The sequence below is a fragment of the Podarcis vaucheri genome (assembly GCF_965113315.1).
Source record: "Podarcis vaucheri genome assembly, chromosome: 14".
NCBI classification, from domain to species: domain Eukaryota; kingdom Metazoa; phylum Chordata; class Lepidosauria; order Squamata; family Lacertidae; genus Podarcis; species Podarcis vaucheri.
Genome location: NC_138752.1, coordinates 28,784,600 through 28,801,089, shown reverse-complemented (window position 1 = coordinate 28,801,089; position 16,490 = coordinate 28,784,600). Strand labels below are relative to the sequence as shown.

At 44.0% G+C, this 16,490-nt stretch overlaps 1 protein-coding gene across 2 annotated transcripts in view; it reads right to left on the bottom strand.

The window, feature by feature from the left end:
- Positions 1 to 16,490, bottom strand: part of SPG11 (SPG11 vesicle trafficking associated, spatacsin) — a 35,706-nt gene that overhangs the window by 10,927 nt on the left and 8,289 nt on the right. For both annotated transcript variants that reach the window (XM_082198219.1, XM_082198218.1), the window contains exons 8-24: positions 15,746 to 15,878; positions 15,100 to 15,255; positions 14,092 to 14,270; positions 13,209 to 13,385; positions 12,136 to 12,207; positions 11,629 to 11,756; positions 11,103 to 11,275; positions 10,115 to 10,313; positions 9,466 to 9,669; positions 8,890 to 8,996; positions 7,855 to 8,000; positions 7,480 to 7,632; positions 5,572 to 5,638; positions 3,216 to 3,381; positions 2,703 to 2,908; positions 2,228 to 2,336; positions 323 to 482 (exon numbers count right to left, since the gene is read on the bottom strand). In XM_082198219.1, coding sequence (XP_082054345.1) covers positions 323 to 482; positions 2,228 to 2,336; positions 2,703 to 2,908; positions 3,216 to 3,381; positions 5,572 to 5,638; positions 7,480 to 7,632; positions 7,855 to 8,000; positions 8,890 to 8,996; positions 9,466 to 9,669; positions 10,115 to 10,313; positions 11,103 to 11,275; positions 11,629 to 11,756; positions 12,136 to 12,207; positions 13,209 to 13,385; positions 14,092 to 14,270; positions 15,100 to 15,255; positions 15,746 to 15,878 — 2,535 coding nt within the window. The remainder of the gene's footprint in view (positions 1 to 322; positions 483 to 2,227; positions 2,337 to 2,702; positions 2,909 to 3,215; positions 3,382 to 5,571; positions 5,639 to 7,479; positions 7,633 to 7,854; positions 8,001 to 8,889; positions 8,997 to 9,465; positions 9,670 to 10,114; positions 10,314 to 11,102; positions 11,276 to 11,628; positions 11,757 to 12,135; positions 12,208 to 13,208; positions 13,386 to 14,091; positions 14,271 to 15,099; positions 15,256 to 15,745; positions 15,879 to 16,490) is intronic.

Here is a 16,490-nt window from a genome sequence, read left to right as displayed (position 1 = left end):
TGGTTTATCGAAGTCTTCACCAACTTGGTGCCCTCGAGGGACTGATGGGAGTTGCAGAACAAAGCACCTGGAAGTCTAGTTTATTGTCTTGAGCTCATGAGTCACAGCAAAGTGGTACACATACCAAACACAAATTAGAACTCTACTATATTAATGCCTTTATAGATTTGTACCTGTCTTTCTGCTGCCAGGGCAAATGAAGCTACATTAGTGATCTCTCCCCCTATTTCAAGAGCAATGTCTGTTCAAAGGGGCCACTGCAAAGACTAAACCCCAAATTAATAAAGATGGCCATATCACTTTTGCCTGAAGGGCTCCTTACCTCAGAGGGTTGGTAGTTGTACCTCTGGGCTTCAATGAGGAACTGCAGCCATTCGCTGGATCTCGCACACACCTTCAGGTATGACATGCTCAACTTGAGGCCGTGGAGCCTGCAAAACTGGGCCACCAGAGACCACTGCTTCCTTGCCTCGCTGGATGTCCTATGGGGAAGGGCTGTATTAGTTCTACTGAAACAGCCAGTGGCTTAAGCTTCCACCTCCATAAAAAACACTTGCCAAGAACAACCAAAACCATCAAGGGACTAGCACAACAGCCCTCCAAAGAAAAGGCAAGTGAAGGCATAGAACATAATTATTATGCATGGTTTGCAGAAAACGAACACATAATACTAGACCACACTTAGGTCATCCAATCAAGATAAATGGAGGAAGAGTAGAGACAAACAAAAGGAAAGACATTGCAAGAATTTGCTAACATAAAACATAGCGATGACCATGAATCTGGGTTGCTTTGAAAGGGGTCAGCATTCACGGGGAACAAGGCTATCAAAGGCTACTGGTTATGACAGCGAGATATTACTACCTCCAGTGTCAGAGGGGGCATTCCTATGAATGGCAGCTGCTATGGGTGGGAGAGTGCCATTGCTCTCGTGCCTCAGAGGTATCTGGAAACAGCACTGGATTAATTGGGCCCTTTGCTTCTTACACTCTTCTCTGCCCCTCCTTGCTTTGGTGTTCTTAACTACCCCTCTCCATCCCCTGTGACTCAAGTGAATGTGGAGATACAGGAAACTGAAACACAGAAACAGCATTTGGAAGGGGAATCTCTCTTTGCTAATATGCAGCTAGCAGGGATTCCAGGCTAAAAAGTAAAGGGGGTGGAGGCAGCATGCAAGCTATACTTGTTTTCCTCCTTTTTTTTTTTGTTTTGTTCTATACATCACACTTCAACCTTAAGCTGTATTTGTGATTGTCAGAGCTGCTTCAAGATCCTAGCTCACAGAGGATCACGCTAGCCAGCGGTCACTTTGTAAAAGTCTTTATTGAGTTACAGTTTCCATTCTCAAGCTGCTGCGTGCAGCTCTACGTCTTAAGGGTTAGACCGGCGAAGCTCCGTCTGAGTCTCCGCCCCCTGTACACCAGCTAAGTACCCTAGCCTTACTCCACCTTTTCCGCCTGACCGTTCTTCTCTGGGTCCCTCTGCCCCCCGTGGTCTCTTCCTTTCGGGACGCTTCTGACGCTGACCCCCCGGACCCTTCTGTCTCCTTGCGTCGGGCTTTAGGACCTGGCTCCCTTTCCGGGCTGCTTACTGCGCCACCTTCCTGTGTATTTGAACTTGGCGCGCGCGCCCAACCTTCCACTTTCCGCCTGACCGTTTCCTCGCTCCCCGATGGAGGTGTGGCCACTCCTGACTCATGTCCTCCCTCCTGCTGCGAGCTGCCAGAACTCGGTACCTGGCGCCCTTCCTCTCCACTGCGTTCTGCTGGTGATGCTGGCCCCGATTTCCAACTGCTGCTCTCTGAGCCCCCTCTGGACCCTTCTTCCTGGGGTGCCCCCCTAAGCTCCCCCCTTGCCCTGGCCACTGGCGCTCCTTCCTGTGAATCTTCTGATTCACTGGAAAGACTCGGAGATCTCGGGTCGTCGTCATCACTCATCTTTTCTTCTGCCTCCTCCCCCTCGCTCTCTGTTTCCTCCCTTGCCCTCGCCTCTGCTCCTGAACCCCTGACAGTGATGTTCTATTATGTTATTGTTATTTATTGTTTGTAAGCTGCTATGAGATTCACTTGAATGAAAAGTGGCATAGAAATATAATAAATCAAATCAAATCTACTCAAAAATCAAATCAACCCTTCCAAATTTGAATCCTTAAGTCTTCATAGAAGTAATATAAGGCCACAAAGAACGTATAGCAAATTCCCACCACTGGGCTCAAAGGGCTGACTCACTTGCTTATCTCCTGGTGCTCCATCTTATCCCACACGGCTTCCTCCAAGCAGACAAGGAGTTCTTCTGCTGCTGTTTTTTCTCCCTCTGCCAGCTGAGTCAGCTTTTCAACTGCAAACAGAAAAGGCAAAGCATTCTGCTTCATGTGGCTGCAGAATACTTCAAAGTTATATTTTTCTTCCAATAGGTTATCTACCTTTCGTTTAGCGTTTTGGCGCTTTTATCAACATTATGTATTTTTGTTTTGCTGGTATTCTAACCTTGTGATTTTATGGTGTCTACTTTGTAAACCTCTTGGAATTTTAAAAATATCAAACAGTCTACAAACTGATTAAATAAGTATAACAGTTCTAACTTCACTGTGGATGTGGACTTTGCCATTCAGGAACAAAAGGGCAGGGGGCTTTCTGCTCTTGTGCGCCCATCAAATATTACACTCTTTTCTCCAATATAGAAAACATGTAGAAGAAACACTACCCAAGGACTGCCTGATTGAGTTATGCTGAGGCTCTTCTCTTCGAGACATGAAGCTCAGGATCACGTTGGCAGCTTTAACATCCACCCGGAGTTTGAGGCTATCAAGGCCCAGCAGTTCCAAAAAGCAGGCGCAGGCGGAAGCCACAGACGGCACATAAAAGAAGGAGAGGGCCAAGGAGTAGGCGTCATTGCCTGCTTGCTGGATCCTAGGGAAGAAAAAGCAGCAGCCGTTAGCATCATGCATCTGGAACAGCAGAGAAGTTGCAATGAAAGGACCCAACTCTGCACACAGTCAAAATCAAAGCCAAGGGGACTGTAAGCAGGTCAGGAAAAATCTGGGGTCCAAATCTGAAAAGTACTTTATATAAATTAATACCCCACCTTACAAGGCAGCTTACATCTATCTAAAGCAACACAATACCTTATTGCAATACAAAGATTTCTCCATAGAAAATGTTCTGTCAAGAACATGAGAGGCTCCTTTCCAAATCCCTGCTGCTTTCAAATACTCACAGCTGCTTTGGAGTTTTGCTCTTTGCCAGCTGCTGGACTAAAAAAGTCCCAAAAGCAAATGAGGGGCGTTCATGACGCAAGAAGTAGGAGAAATCCAGACGTTCAACTACAGCATATTTGTTGACAAAAGTGGCACTTGAGAAGTGAGGAAGGTCACTACAGGTATCTAAAGAGAAGGGAGAACATGGTGGTGAGTAGACAGAAAAATAGCAGGCTCCACAGGCCCAAGTGCCAGACACAATTCTTCTGGCTGACTCCTTGAAACTTGACCTCACACCTGGCCAAAGGCACTTCTCTTGGATCAGCCCACTGAAAAAGCTACAAAAAGGCACCTCTGTCCTTTCATGTAGAAGTGTTGTGGGTTTCAATGGGGCTGGCGCAGGAAAAGTTTCTGGTAGGAAGTTTTGCTGCTCAGTGTCTACACCAGGAAGTAACTGACAATCTCAGCAATCTACATAAAAACTTAAGAGCCTATTGGATCAGGCACAAAGGTCTGTCTAAACCAGCATCCTGTTCTCACAATGGCCAAACAGAAGCCCCAACACAGGACCTGAGTGCCAGAGCACCGTATGGGATTACAGTTGAAACACCAGCAACAGCCATTATAGCCTTGGGGATGGACACTTTCGACCCTTGAAAGAGGAAGCCTTGCCAAACTAGCGCTCTCCAGATGTTTTTGACTACAACTCCCATCAACACCAGCAAAGACTATCCCATAGCCTCCATAGGGTCCCAACATTGGAAGAGCAACAGAGTTACAGGCTGTCCAGCTGCCAATGGAAGCAGACTGGGGTGGGGGCTATTTTCCCACATGGCCTCCACATGCCCTTCTAATAGCTGCAGCTGAAACAGCCACACCACTACCAAAAACTTCTGAGGGGAACTGCACTGGTTTCTAAAAGCAAGTTCCACTTGCATAAAGTATCTTGATTTATTATTGCACTCTATAATCCATATCTAAATACATCACAGATATGAACACAATTACTATATAGAAGAGCACACAACTCATTAAACAAAACAAAACCCACAAGGACAATCCCTGGGACAATAAATTATGGTGTCTTTTAACCAGCTGCTTTCTGGTCTTCTCTGCCAGTGAAACCCCAGGAGTTTTATCTGCTTATCGAACCACCTGTGTCAAAACTTACTGACCTATACAGTAGTGGCCAGAAGGAGGACAACTAATAGGTTTCAAATTCCAGAATAAAAATGGCAAGAAGGGAGGACTTTACCCAACATTTCCACTTCCATTAGACCTTCGCTCTCTCAAGACCACCAAACTGTCAACAAACCTTCTAAATAAAACTTGGGAATGCAGAACATCCAGGGTGAGAGAAGTAAAACACAAGTGGCATCTTGTACAAATAATTGATAAATTGGATACATTTTCCATCGATAATTTTAAAAAGTGCAGAGAAATTTTTATTTGTATGAACCAAGAGCTCTTGAAAACATTATACTGAAGGACTGGATTTGATTAAACTTGTGCAACTGAACTCGGCTTAAAGAAAAGAGGGGCACAGTCCAGTGCTGCTGCAGGTATTCTAAGAGAGTCCATTTTCATCCATATACTATTACAGCTGTCACTTGGAGCCAAAGACACTTTAGTAAATGTGGATACAGAGCTAAAGTTTTTAAGCAGCCAACCATGCCCTAAAATCTGTGGGGCCAGTTTCCAAAGCAGTGGCTGCATCTGATCCAGACTGCAACCCTGTAAAGAATTTGGACTGAGACTTTGGAATGGTAAACATTTCATTGCTGCTGGAACAGGCTGGCCTCCTCTGATACAGAAGAACCACAGGACCATTGTCTGACTTGCAGTGGCTTACTGGACAGCGTAAAGTTTGTGTGTGAGAGCCAAGAAGTGGAATGATGAAAGGGAAGGAGAACTCTTTTTCAAGAATTCGTTCAAGAATTTGGCTGTCCAATAGCCACATCCACTGAATAAACTTTTAAAAAAATAGTAATCTGTAAACAATATAAATTACAGGAGCAAGACAATATGGCCAAAAACCATTTAAGATCAAGTCTTAATAACTGGCAAAAAGACAACACAGAAATTTTCTTGTTGCCAACTTTAGGAGAGTGGCAGTCTGGGACATCATTTAGATTCAAGATAAACAGCTAAGAGGCTAGAATACAAACTTGCCTAATTCTAGGGCTCAATTTCACCTTTTGAAAGATCAGGTGCAACAGGGAGAGCAAAGAAGATTATGCTGGAAGCCAAACCTCTCAGCATCTTGTCGGCTCCCAGAGAAATGTCTGTTTAACAGAATGAAATACTGGGAGATTCCACACACGTATACTTTATACTCATTTTAAATAGTAACAAGATACGGCAAAAATTACCTACCAGGTATGACAAGCGTATTTGCTGACTGCCAGCCAAACAATTTTGTGGGATCAAATGGAACTAACGCCTGAAAAATTAGAACACAACATTAATTTCAAGGCCTGCTTAAAATGCAGCAAACATGTTAACCCAAGCTGCTCGACTGAGCACACATCTTGTGCAGCATCTTACACATGTAGTACAGCTGCTGCCACACACTGACCCAGATATTCTGGAATGAAACAGTCACATCAAATTCAAACCCAGTCTTATATACATACACTCCACAGAGCAGAGTGCAGCTCCAGAGGATTTTATTTATTCAAAAGAATATTTAAGCCACTTAATATTTTAAAGTATCCGTGTCAAGTGAAACCAAGCTGAGAGGAGAAAATTATCCACAGAGGGCGAGCAAAAGGGCATTTCACTCTTAAACATGGGTAGGCAAACTAGGGCCCAGGGGCCAGATCCAGCCCAATCACCTTCTAAATCCGGCCCGCAGACGGTCGGGGAATCAGCGTCTTTTTATATGAGTAGAATGTGTGCTTTTATTTAAAATGCATCTCTGGGTTATTTGTGGAGCATAGGAATTCGTTCATTTTTATTTTTATTTCGAAAATATAGTCCAGCCCCCCACAAGGTCTGAGGGACAGTGGACCGGCCCTCTGCTGAAAAAGTTTGCTGATCCCTGCTTAAGCATCCAACAAGACGCAGCAGCTCCATGAAATGCTCTTGTGGTAAGTGATGGTGGGAGAAGCAGGTGCCCTTCCACTTGTGCAAGCCAGGGCTATTGCTATGTAGCTGTGGCTAAGATGGGGAGAAGTGACCAAGGGGTGGTGGTATGAGAACCATGTCACCGGCAGTACTGCTCCCTGCCTTGCAAGGCTTTTTCCACTTGGCCTGGGAAGACTGACTCCAGCTACAAAAGCTGAGGCTGCTGAACAGATTCTTAGGTTGGGGGGTGTTGTTGGGGGCAGGGTAGTTGTTCTTGTTTCTATTAATTGTTTTGTGCCTTTATTTTAAATCTTATTATGATTTATGTGGAAACTGTTTAACTTGGTTGTGCACTATTTGATGTTTTATTTACCGTTTATGACAACTTACGTTTGCAATTATGTGCCATTTTTAATGTTACAAGCTGCCTTGAGGATGGCTTTAACTATGGAAAGGTGACATGCAAATAAAATTATGTATGTATATATGTTCTAGTGTACACTGCTGGGAGCCCTGGGCCCCTGTACGTTGGAAGGAGGTGTGTCATAGGCTAAGCCCCTAGGAGATCCACACAGCTTCAGTCATGTGGCTTTTTTCCTACCTGCTCCTGTGACTGTGTGATTAGGGAGCTGCTCTGTGAAGCTGGAGGCTGCAGCCTCTCCCTATCCAATTCCAAATTAATGCTGTTTGCAGAATACCCAGAAGGAAGAAGCAACGCCTTGCAGAGGTCACCTTCAGCATTTTGCAGGAAAGGAACTCAAACCTGTGCCCCAATTTCCCAATACAGCCCTTTTTCAAGTCTTACTGGTGTAAGTTTGGGTAAAGTAGCAGTTGCTGTAACTAGACTATAGCATTACAGCACCCAGATCAAGGGAAGTAATAGTTCCACTCTATTCTGCCTTGCTCAAACCCCACCTGGGCACCACATTTTAAGAAGGATATGGACAAGCTGGAACATGGGCAGAGGAGGGCCACTAACATGATAAAGGGTCTACAAATCAAGTCTTATGAGGAACAGTTGAAGGAGTTGTGTACGTTTAGCCTGGAAGAGAAGACTGAAAAGTGATAAACCTCCTTCCTTGGAGGATTTTCAGCAGAGGTTGGATGAGTTTCCTGCATTGCAGGGGGTTGGGCTGGATAACCCTTGGGGTCCCTTCCAACCCTACAATTCTATGATTCTATTTGTATTGGGGGCAGATAGGTATATATTTATACCTGGACAAGGTGGTAGAGAGAAATGTCGGAAGGCAAGGTCCCATGACTGGTATACTGGGGGAAGAGGGCTGCTCTCAGCTTGGGATAAGGAGCAAGGGCCATCCTGAAGAGCTGGGCATCTACTTTCTCTCCTCCGTCTCCATTCTGAAGGACCTACAATGAAGAAGAAGAACCTGAATACACTTGCAAGGAAATGGGAACCGAACAGTTCATTGGCACAAGCCACAGCACCTGGCACAAGGCTTTATCTGCACCTTCAGAGAAAGAACACGACTCAAATTTTCTGAGGTTGCTGGCATTTAAGATCTTTTTGACATTTGCTGTCACTTTGAAAGGAAAAGGTCATCAACAGCCTGCCAATATTCTACAGCATACCTGGTCAATACCTCCAGGGGTGTACATTGTGGTGGCAAGAGCAAGGAGCGTTCGGCCTTCCAACAGCATTGTGCTCACACTGGCCTGGTTGCTGGGAATCAAGATCTGGGCGTTTGCCAGGCTAGCTTGGAAAATCTTATTTGCATCTGGAGGGAGGAAAGAAAGAAAAAACTGTTGCCTTGTTCTCCATTATTATACCCTGTTTTCTGCCCAAGAACAGGCTCCAAAGGCGGATGGCAAAGAGAAGAAATTCACACATTATTATTTATTATTTTTATTATTATTTGATTTCTTACCTGCCCTTCACCATTACAACAATTTTAAAATACAATATTAAAACCAGTTAAAACACAGCAAAACTTTAAAAGGCCAAGCACATGGCAACAATAATAAGTTGATCAACAGTTAATTTTTCTAATGTCAGCCAGAATGTTATCTCCAATTTAAATAAAAATTACAAAAATCCAACCCATGGCATATACAACCCTCTCTCTGAAAGCTCCCTGTGGGGAAGGTTCCCTAGATTGGGCACTGCTATAAACAGTTCCCCCACCACAATGCTGTAGGCAGGGGAACCTAGAGCAGGACTTACCACCCCTTTGAGTTGGGTCCAGAAATCAACCAGGAGTCAGTTAAGAACAAAAAAGATTTCATTCCTATGTCGAAAGCCCAGTACGTTCTGGACCAGCTGTTGCATCCAAACATTTTTTTAAAGGCAGCCCCACATAAAGCACATTGCAGAAACCTAATCTTTGAGGTTAGCAGACTGTTACTGACAGTGGCTGGGTCCCCATTTCTCAGAATAGGATGCCAGAAAGCCCACAGACCAGACAATGCTGGTATAAAAGGTGCTCATCCCCACAGCGACCACCTAAGCATCCACAGAAAAGGTCAACCCCAGGTGAGTTCCAAGCTGATCATTAAGGGAGAATCCATCATCACTTGGGATGGTCAATGGCTCACAAATGTTTGTTTTTAATCAGAATTGCACAAAGAACATTGGCTCAGAAGAGAATCACAGATGAAGGTTCCTACCTCCAGAATTGCTGGCAATGGCTCGACACCGCACTAAAAACTCAAACCACGGATGAGCTTCGTGAAGTGCTTTGTCATCCAAAAGAGGGCAATTTGGAGGAAATAAACTGAAAATCAAGGACAAAATATCAATTTCATAGAATGAAAAAGAAAAACAAGTTATTTCTACCTTCTAAAATATGGGCCAATAGAAGGCTGGGAAAGCAGCCACATGGATTTTGAGAAGACCAACTGCTTTGGCAGGAGTAAAAGAGACTGCTATCTTAGTTAGGGGTGTACTGGCCACACAGACCCCACTGGACAAGCACTCTCTCATCTCTGCTCCTTTAGGTTACAAAATTAGATGATGCTCCAGCCGCAGAGTCCTGAACAAAGCTCAGGAAGGCAACAGTCTGGGGGCATGGGGAGATGTTCTGCTGCCTTTGTTCTGAAAACATTTTGGAGGTGGTGGTGGAAAGAGGATGTCTGATGAGGCTTCACCAACCTGAACTACAACTCCCATCACAGGTAGACAAAGCAGGTAGACACATATACAAATGTGTGTATACGAAACCACTTCAGGTCATGTATTCCTACCTATAGTAGTCGAGATAGGTGTAGAGAAGATGGTCCAGCCCATGTTCTAAACAGTACAGGATAAAGCAGGCATGGAAATCTAAGCCACTGGTGGACATATATTCTGGAATAGGATGAGGATTCTGCATCACTCCTCCAACAAGAGTCAATCTCTGGAGAAGGCATTCAAAGTCTTCTAGTTCCACTGGCACAAATATTCCATTGCTACCAAGAAAAACAAAGCAATCTTTTTAATGCAAAACAGCCAGTGATCTCTTCACAAAGTTGTTAAGGAGACTTCCACCAATAAACAATACTAGGAAAGCTTGACAGAAGTTGATCATCAGTTTAGAGCTAGACTGGGGAACCCCTTTCAGCCTAAAGGTCAGATTCAAAACCTGGCTAGTCTTCAGCGGCCACATTCCAATGGTGGGTGGGTAAGAGATGAAAGTGGCCAAGGCCAATTTCACAACATAGATTATGTAAAATTATGGGCAATTATAAGTCCAACCCAGGAAACTACAGAAAGTTGCAGGGCAGATCAAAATGACTGATGTCAAATGATGTCATACAATTGGCAAGTGGGCAGAGTTTGCTGGAATTGGCCTAGTGGACTGAATGAGACCCGTGGCCAGAGGTTCCCCCAACCAAGACTTGACAAGGCACATACCTGGCTAAATTGTCCAATATTTCATTTTGCATGTAGTGGCTACACAATGTTCTGCGCTCAATGGTCTCTGTTGTCAGCCGTGGCCAGTTTGTGTTACTCTCCTGTTGCTGAGTTGCTGCAATCCATGAGCTCATACTGGAGTAGTCATGCCAAGATGACAGGTGCATCCAAAGAACCTCTGGATCACATGATTTGCGTTCTGTGTGTGGTTTTTTTAAAAAGGTAGTCAGTACAATAAACTATGTGCATGCCTGTAGGTGCACACTGTGTATAGGGTCACAGGGTTAGTCCCCACTGTCACTGTAAAATAAAGCACCGTAAGCTTAGGAAGAGTAAATGTGTATGAGCTAATCTGTTTCCTGGTGTAATGCAAAGAATGAGGTCTTATCCTTAAAACCCTTAGCAATCTGGGTGCAGGATACCCAAGGGGCTGCTTCACCAACATCAGTCTGCCCTCACTCTATCAGAGAGGCTCCTGTCCATATCCTGTCTGTGGCCGAGGCAGAGTTAGTTAGGACAAGGTAAAAGGTCTTCTTGGCAGCTATGCTCTGATTACTGAATACATGACCCTTTGCTCCCCACTCTGGCCCAAATCCAGGATACTCCCGATTCATTCCTTTCAACAGATCCCTTATTATCAATGCAAACTGTAGGCAAGGGAGAGGGCTCATCCCAGATGTGGGCTGCAGAAGGTAACAGGGGGTTAAAAGCTCCTCTCATGCTGGGTGGAGTCCCAATCGAAAGCAAGTCCCCAGTGCCTGCCATTTCCTGTTTTTTCCCTTCCCTCTGCAGCCACTACAGAAATTGAGGTTGGGGAGCAAGTGAAGCTTCAGGGGCCAGACGGGAAGCCTCTGAGGGTTGCATCTGACCTGGGGGTCAGATATCCCCACACTTGCTTTAAAACATTATGGCCTATTGTTAGTCCCAAAAGAACAGCCTTAAGACACAAAGCTCCCTGACCACAACATATTTATGGCAGAGTACTTGCCTTCAGGAGATTGCATAGGAAGAAGAATCGTCTCTCGGGTAACCTGATCCCACCACTGAGCCCAGTTTAACATAATACTGTACTCTGCAATATTAACTCCGTCTTCATTGCATTGCAGGAATGAATCAAGAACAGGAATGTGGATAGACAGATCTTGTTCTTTTCTCCAGGAACTGAAAATGAGAACAAAACACCTCTGTGAGGTCCATGTCATTTATCTACTCTTCCTGATGAGTTCAGATTTTCAAGCTAGCCACCTTGTTCCCAATACAACCATTTCAATGAACAGTGAAAGTTTGCAGCCTACAGCACAGTTAAGCTGGAACTGCTAACAACCAGTTGAGTAAGAAGGAAGATCATCTCACACCTTCCACGGAAAGAAAGCTTGCAGCTGGAGAAAGCAGGAGCAAACAAGGACTCGCGTTTTTTTGCTGCATGGGTAGAAATTCAAAACCTCACACAATTCTCATCACATCACTGTTGGTAAAGATGATGTTTTTAAAAATTGAGGCTGAAAATCTATTACCTGGGCTGGGCTGTAGTCTTTTCCTTCTCTTGGAAAGTTTTTGCATAGACATTTTCCACCTTATGCACAAAGTCTATCATTTCCTTCTCAGCTTCAGAAAAGTAGTTTTCCTCTTTCAGTATGGTCACCTTGAGAGTCAGACCAAAACATTAACTAGCAATGCAGTTTGCACCCTAACATCAAAGGCACCGGAAAAGCAACTCCTTAAAGGGTTTGTTGTCAAATAAAAAATATAAGCAGGAACTGGAAGTGGTCTAGAACAAAACAATGTGGTGTGGATCCCTGATGGCACTGATGTCACCGCAACAAGATTTCCACATCAGCTACTAATGCCAAAGAGACAACATGAAAGTGAAGTCATCACCGGGACTTGGGTGAAAACTAACACAATTTGTGAGGTGGGGGCAGGCAGTAGCAGAAGTCACCCAGGAATGTACCCTGCACATGCAGGTGAGACATATGAAATTAAAGGACCACAACCCATGCAAAGGTTTCCCCCGCACTCACCAAAAAGTCACGAACACGGTGATCAGTTACGTAGAAACATATTTTGCGCAGCTGCTCCATCACATTGAAGCCCTGTCAAGGGAGGGGAAGGGTAGAAGAGTTTACACAAGAAAGTGTTAATGGCTTATTTTCTCTCATAGGCTTTCTTGTGTGCATATCTACAAAGGATTTCAGGGCTCGGCTGCAGCTTGCAAAAGACTGGAGAAATTTCAACAGATTGAGAAATGGGCTTAAAATGCTCAACCCTTAAAAACTCCTGCCTCCCTACCTCAGACAAATTATTACTGTTACTGTTGGTTGCTTTGTAGAGCAAAGTGTCTCAAAGTGACTTACATAATAAAAATAGAGATACGAAAAGATATTAAAACCAAATATAAAAATGGCAATAAAACAAGACTTAAATTGATTATCCAAATTTATGTACATAAAAGGAAAATACTACCCTTTTTTAAAATATGACTGCAGAAAGTGACAACAGAACTATGTTACTCACCCAATTAAGAATCAAATGCATACACGCACACATATATAAACGTCAGTGTGCGTTTGTGTGTGTGTGTGTGTGTGCTTACCCTTCAATGGATCATGCCCACGTTTATTTTTCTCCTATGTTAGATACTTCTCTCCCTGTCCCCCCCAATTAAGCAGAATATGACAGGACAAAGAAAATCCTTAATGAGTTCAACTCCCATTGTTAACTCGCCAAGGACCCCCAATGGCCAATCTTTAGCACCTGAAGAAGCAAAGCCAATCCCTTGCTGTGTGTACAGTGGTACCTCAGGTTACATACGCTTCAGGTTACATACGCTTCAGGTTACACACTCCACTAACCCAGAAATAGTACTTCAGGTTAAGAACTTTGCTTCAGAATAAGAACAGAAATCAGGCTCCGGCGGCATAGCGGCAGCAGGAGGCCCCATTAGCTAAAGTTGTGCTTCAGGTTAAGAACAGTTTCAGGTTAAGAACAGACCTCCAGAACGAATTAAGTACTTAACCCGAGGTACCACTGTACATGCAAATACACTGAAGTAAGCACTGTAGATCAAGCCACGCTCTGGACATGCATTACTCACCATGTTTCTTAAGAGTTTGGAGGCTTCTTTGACATCATCCTTCAGAAGGCTTTTGTACACCAGATCCAGTCCTATCTGGGTCAGCACCTTAAGATTCTGGGCAGGGTTACCTGCCATCCGGAAGAAGGTCTGAGCCTCCGGGAGCTTGTTGTTTAATATGGCTTCAGCAACTGTTTGCTGAAAGAGCAAAGAAAGGCATGCAATGCAACTAGCTGCTTTTGAAAAACACCATGCCTGACATTCAACCTCTTTCCTGAAGGATCAGGAGAGGCAAATTGGGGAATGGCGGAGGCGAAGTGGGTGGAAGTTAAGGGCACACAACCCAGTCTTAAAAACACAGGAAGTCGCCTGCTTTAGCTGAGATTCCTGCATTGCAGGGGGCTGAACTAGATGACCCTCGGGGTCCCTTTCAACTCTACAATTCTATGATTATGAGGAAGGGGGGAAATGTCTCTCTTGCTACTTTCCCTCCATGCTACCACTTGATCATTCTGGTAGCCCTCCTACATATTTTCCAGTTCCAGGATATCCTTTTCTGTTTGAGGCAGCCAGAACTGGTCAAAGTCCAGTTACTTGCTATACTATCAAGTTGTACTTTCAAATCCTTCCTTAGCACACAACTTTTCAAAAGTTGCTCCACACCAAGTTAATGTTTTTATTGTGCTACCTGCCTTTCATTTCAATGGGAGTGTTTGGCACACAGTCTCTAGCTCTCTCACTGAAATCAACAGGACTTCCAAATGCTTAACTATGGCTGGATTCTGCCATAAATGTGGCTTTAGGTCACTAATTTTTCCTTGGGATAATGAAATTGTTTAGCAAACAGACACAATGTCTTGGACAATATATGCTCAGGAGTTGTTGAAACTGATTCTCCGGTTACCTCTGTATTGAACTTTTTCCACTTCTGGCTTTGTTCTACGCAGGGCACGTCTTCTTCAAGATCACACGTGAAGCTGGTGACACTGGAAGACTTGTGAGGGAACTTTATCATAAACATCCTAAGTTTATTGATGTAGCTGGTTAAAATATCAACACATTTGTCCAGATTTTCATCCAGCTCTGTGAAGAATATCAGGAAGACACTTAACAGAAGGAAGGAATGAAAACATCTCCCTGGGAGACTGGCAACACTAAGGGCAGCCCAATGAACATTAACATATTTAAAGACATATCCCCCATATCCTGTTCTGCTTGCACTGGTGCAGAGAGAAAGACATTCTCCCTTTCATTCCTCTCCTCATTACCAGGGGTGACAGGGACAGCAGGAACACAGGGAAGCCTGCCTGAGCCACTCACCTGCCCACTCACACAGGTGCACTCAGTCAACAACATGGTGACAAAGGAGTCCAAATATAGTATAGAGAGAAACACACAAGATGCAAAAGTGCCAAAGCCCACAGTATGAACTGACTATAAGGTACTGACCATTCCTGACCCAGTACAGGTGTTGGTCCAGCTAGTCCAAAGGACTAGGTTGTTAAGTCAGCTTAAATCCTGGAAAACTGACTTAAATCGTTTTATGAATCACAGCTTTACAGCCCATACAGCGACTATGATTGTCTGCGTGTTTATTCACGAGCACATCCCACAGAGTCCAAAAGGGAACACCTCCAAGTATGTGTGTATAGGATTTGGACATTACGGTAATGGGAGAAAACAATTATACATTATTCACTGAGCTGAGGCCTGAATCACTCCTCCTCCTCTCTCATCAAACACTACCACTGCAGAGGGTTTCTTTAAAAAAAAAACAACAACAACAAGGTCACATGCAGAAGCACACAGCTTGTACATGAAAATAGCTCAAATAGTAGAAAGGTTTCATGGCCCATTACGGGGGAAATGCAGGGCATGATGATAATTCAAGCAACACAAGCACAACCGTTACCTTCTCTGTGGATACAAATTTCACGGAGCTGTTTGTTAAGGAAAGACAGGGTGAGGTTCAGCAGCTGCTCAGAGAAATGCTTGCTCTGTGCTTCCAAATCATTTTCTCGGATTGCCATGCAAAGCAAATCTAAGGCTGGTGTAAGCTCTTCCATGCCTGTGTGAGAAAAAGCAGGAAATGACCAGATGATCACTTTAATATGTCCTCCCCACCCCCCCACAAAAAAGGATTCTCAGAAAAGAAAGCACAGCTTGCCTCCATCTTTTCTATGGCATCCATTTACCCCATTGCACTTTCTGAATACACAAGGCATGTTCCATCTCTCCCAAGAATTCTTCGCTGAACATAGTATGCCCTTATATAGCTCTCATTATTTTCTATGTGGCTTGTGCAGCTTTAATTTCACACGAGCTGTACCACAGTGAACTTCTTTCATCTTCACTACACCAGTCTTTCCTAACATGGAACTTTCCAGATGTTTTGGATTGCCATCAGTCTCAACAACATATGGCCATGTTGGCTGGGGCTGATGGGAACCATAGTCCAAAATATCTGGAAGGCATCAGGCAGGGGAAGACTACACTATGCTTTGTGAAGGTCTGTGTCAAATCAATGTCCATTTCAGCATTTACATTGTTTTACTTACTCTTCAAGTAAAAATCTGACATAGTGCTTGCAGGCTGATCTTGTAAGGAGCAAGTTGCAGAGGGACTGAAAATATTCTCTTTGTTCTTTAAAAAGAAATCCACTGTGTCCAACTGACGATTCTCTAAGCCAGCCTAAACAGCAACAACAGAATCACTGTTAAAAATGCAGCAACATGTAGAAACAGAAGTTCTTAACTAAGGGACTGATATTCTTTTTGCGGATTGAAATGTTACTTTCTACCGATTTCCAGGATGGTTAAACAACAAGACAAGAACAAAGTATTACAAAAAAAAGCATCCATGCAAGAATGCAATTAAATAAGCCAAAAAGTCATGCAACAAGACAAGAGAGCCTGTTTTCCCCAAGCACTATTCCACTATGGACCCATAAGTGAGGCTTCATGAAGGAGGGTGGAATGTCCTCCTACCTATCAGAAAAATAGATGCCCAGCAGGTAAGAACTACCATTTGTCTTTTTGTGGGAGGAGGACTTTCCTAGATAGGATGTGCAGCACAAATCAGGAAAGGATCACCTCATGCCGAAAATACTGCAGCAGAATAAAAAACTAGGGCTGGAGGGCAGAGTCATCAAGAGCAGTCAGTTTTGTCACGCTCCACAATTTATGCACACAGCAGCTCCACATATTACTTTGGGAGGTGCCCTTTCCAAGTAGCCTGCAAAGGCTGCAGGTTAGATAAGCTCAAAGTAAACATTTGAGGCTGTCAAAAAGAAAAAGAAAAAAA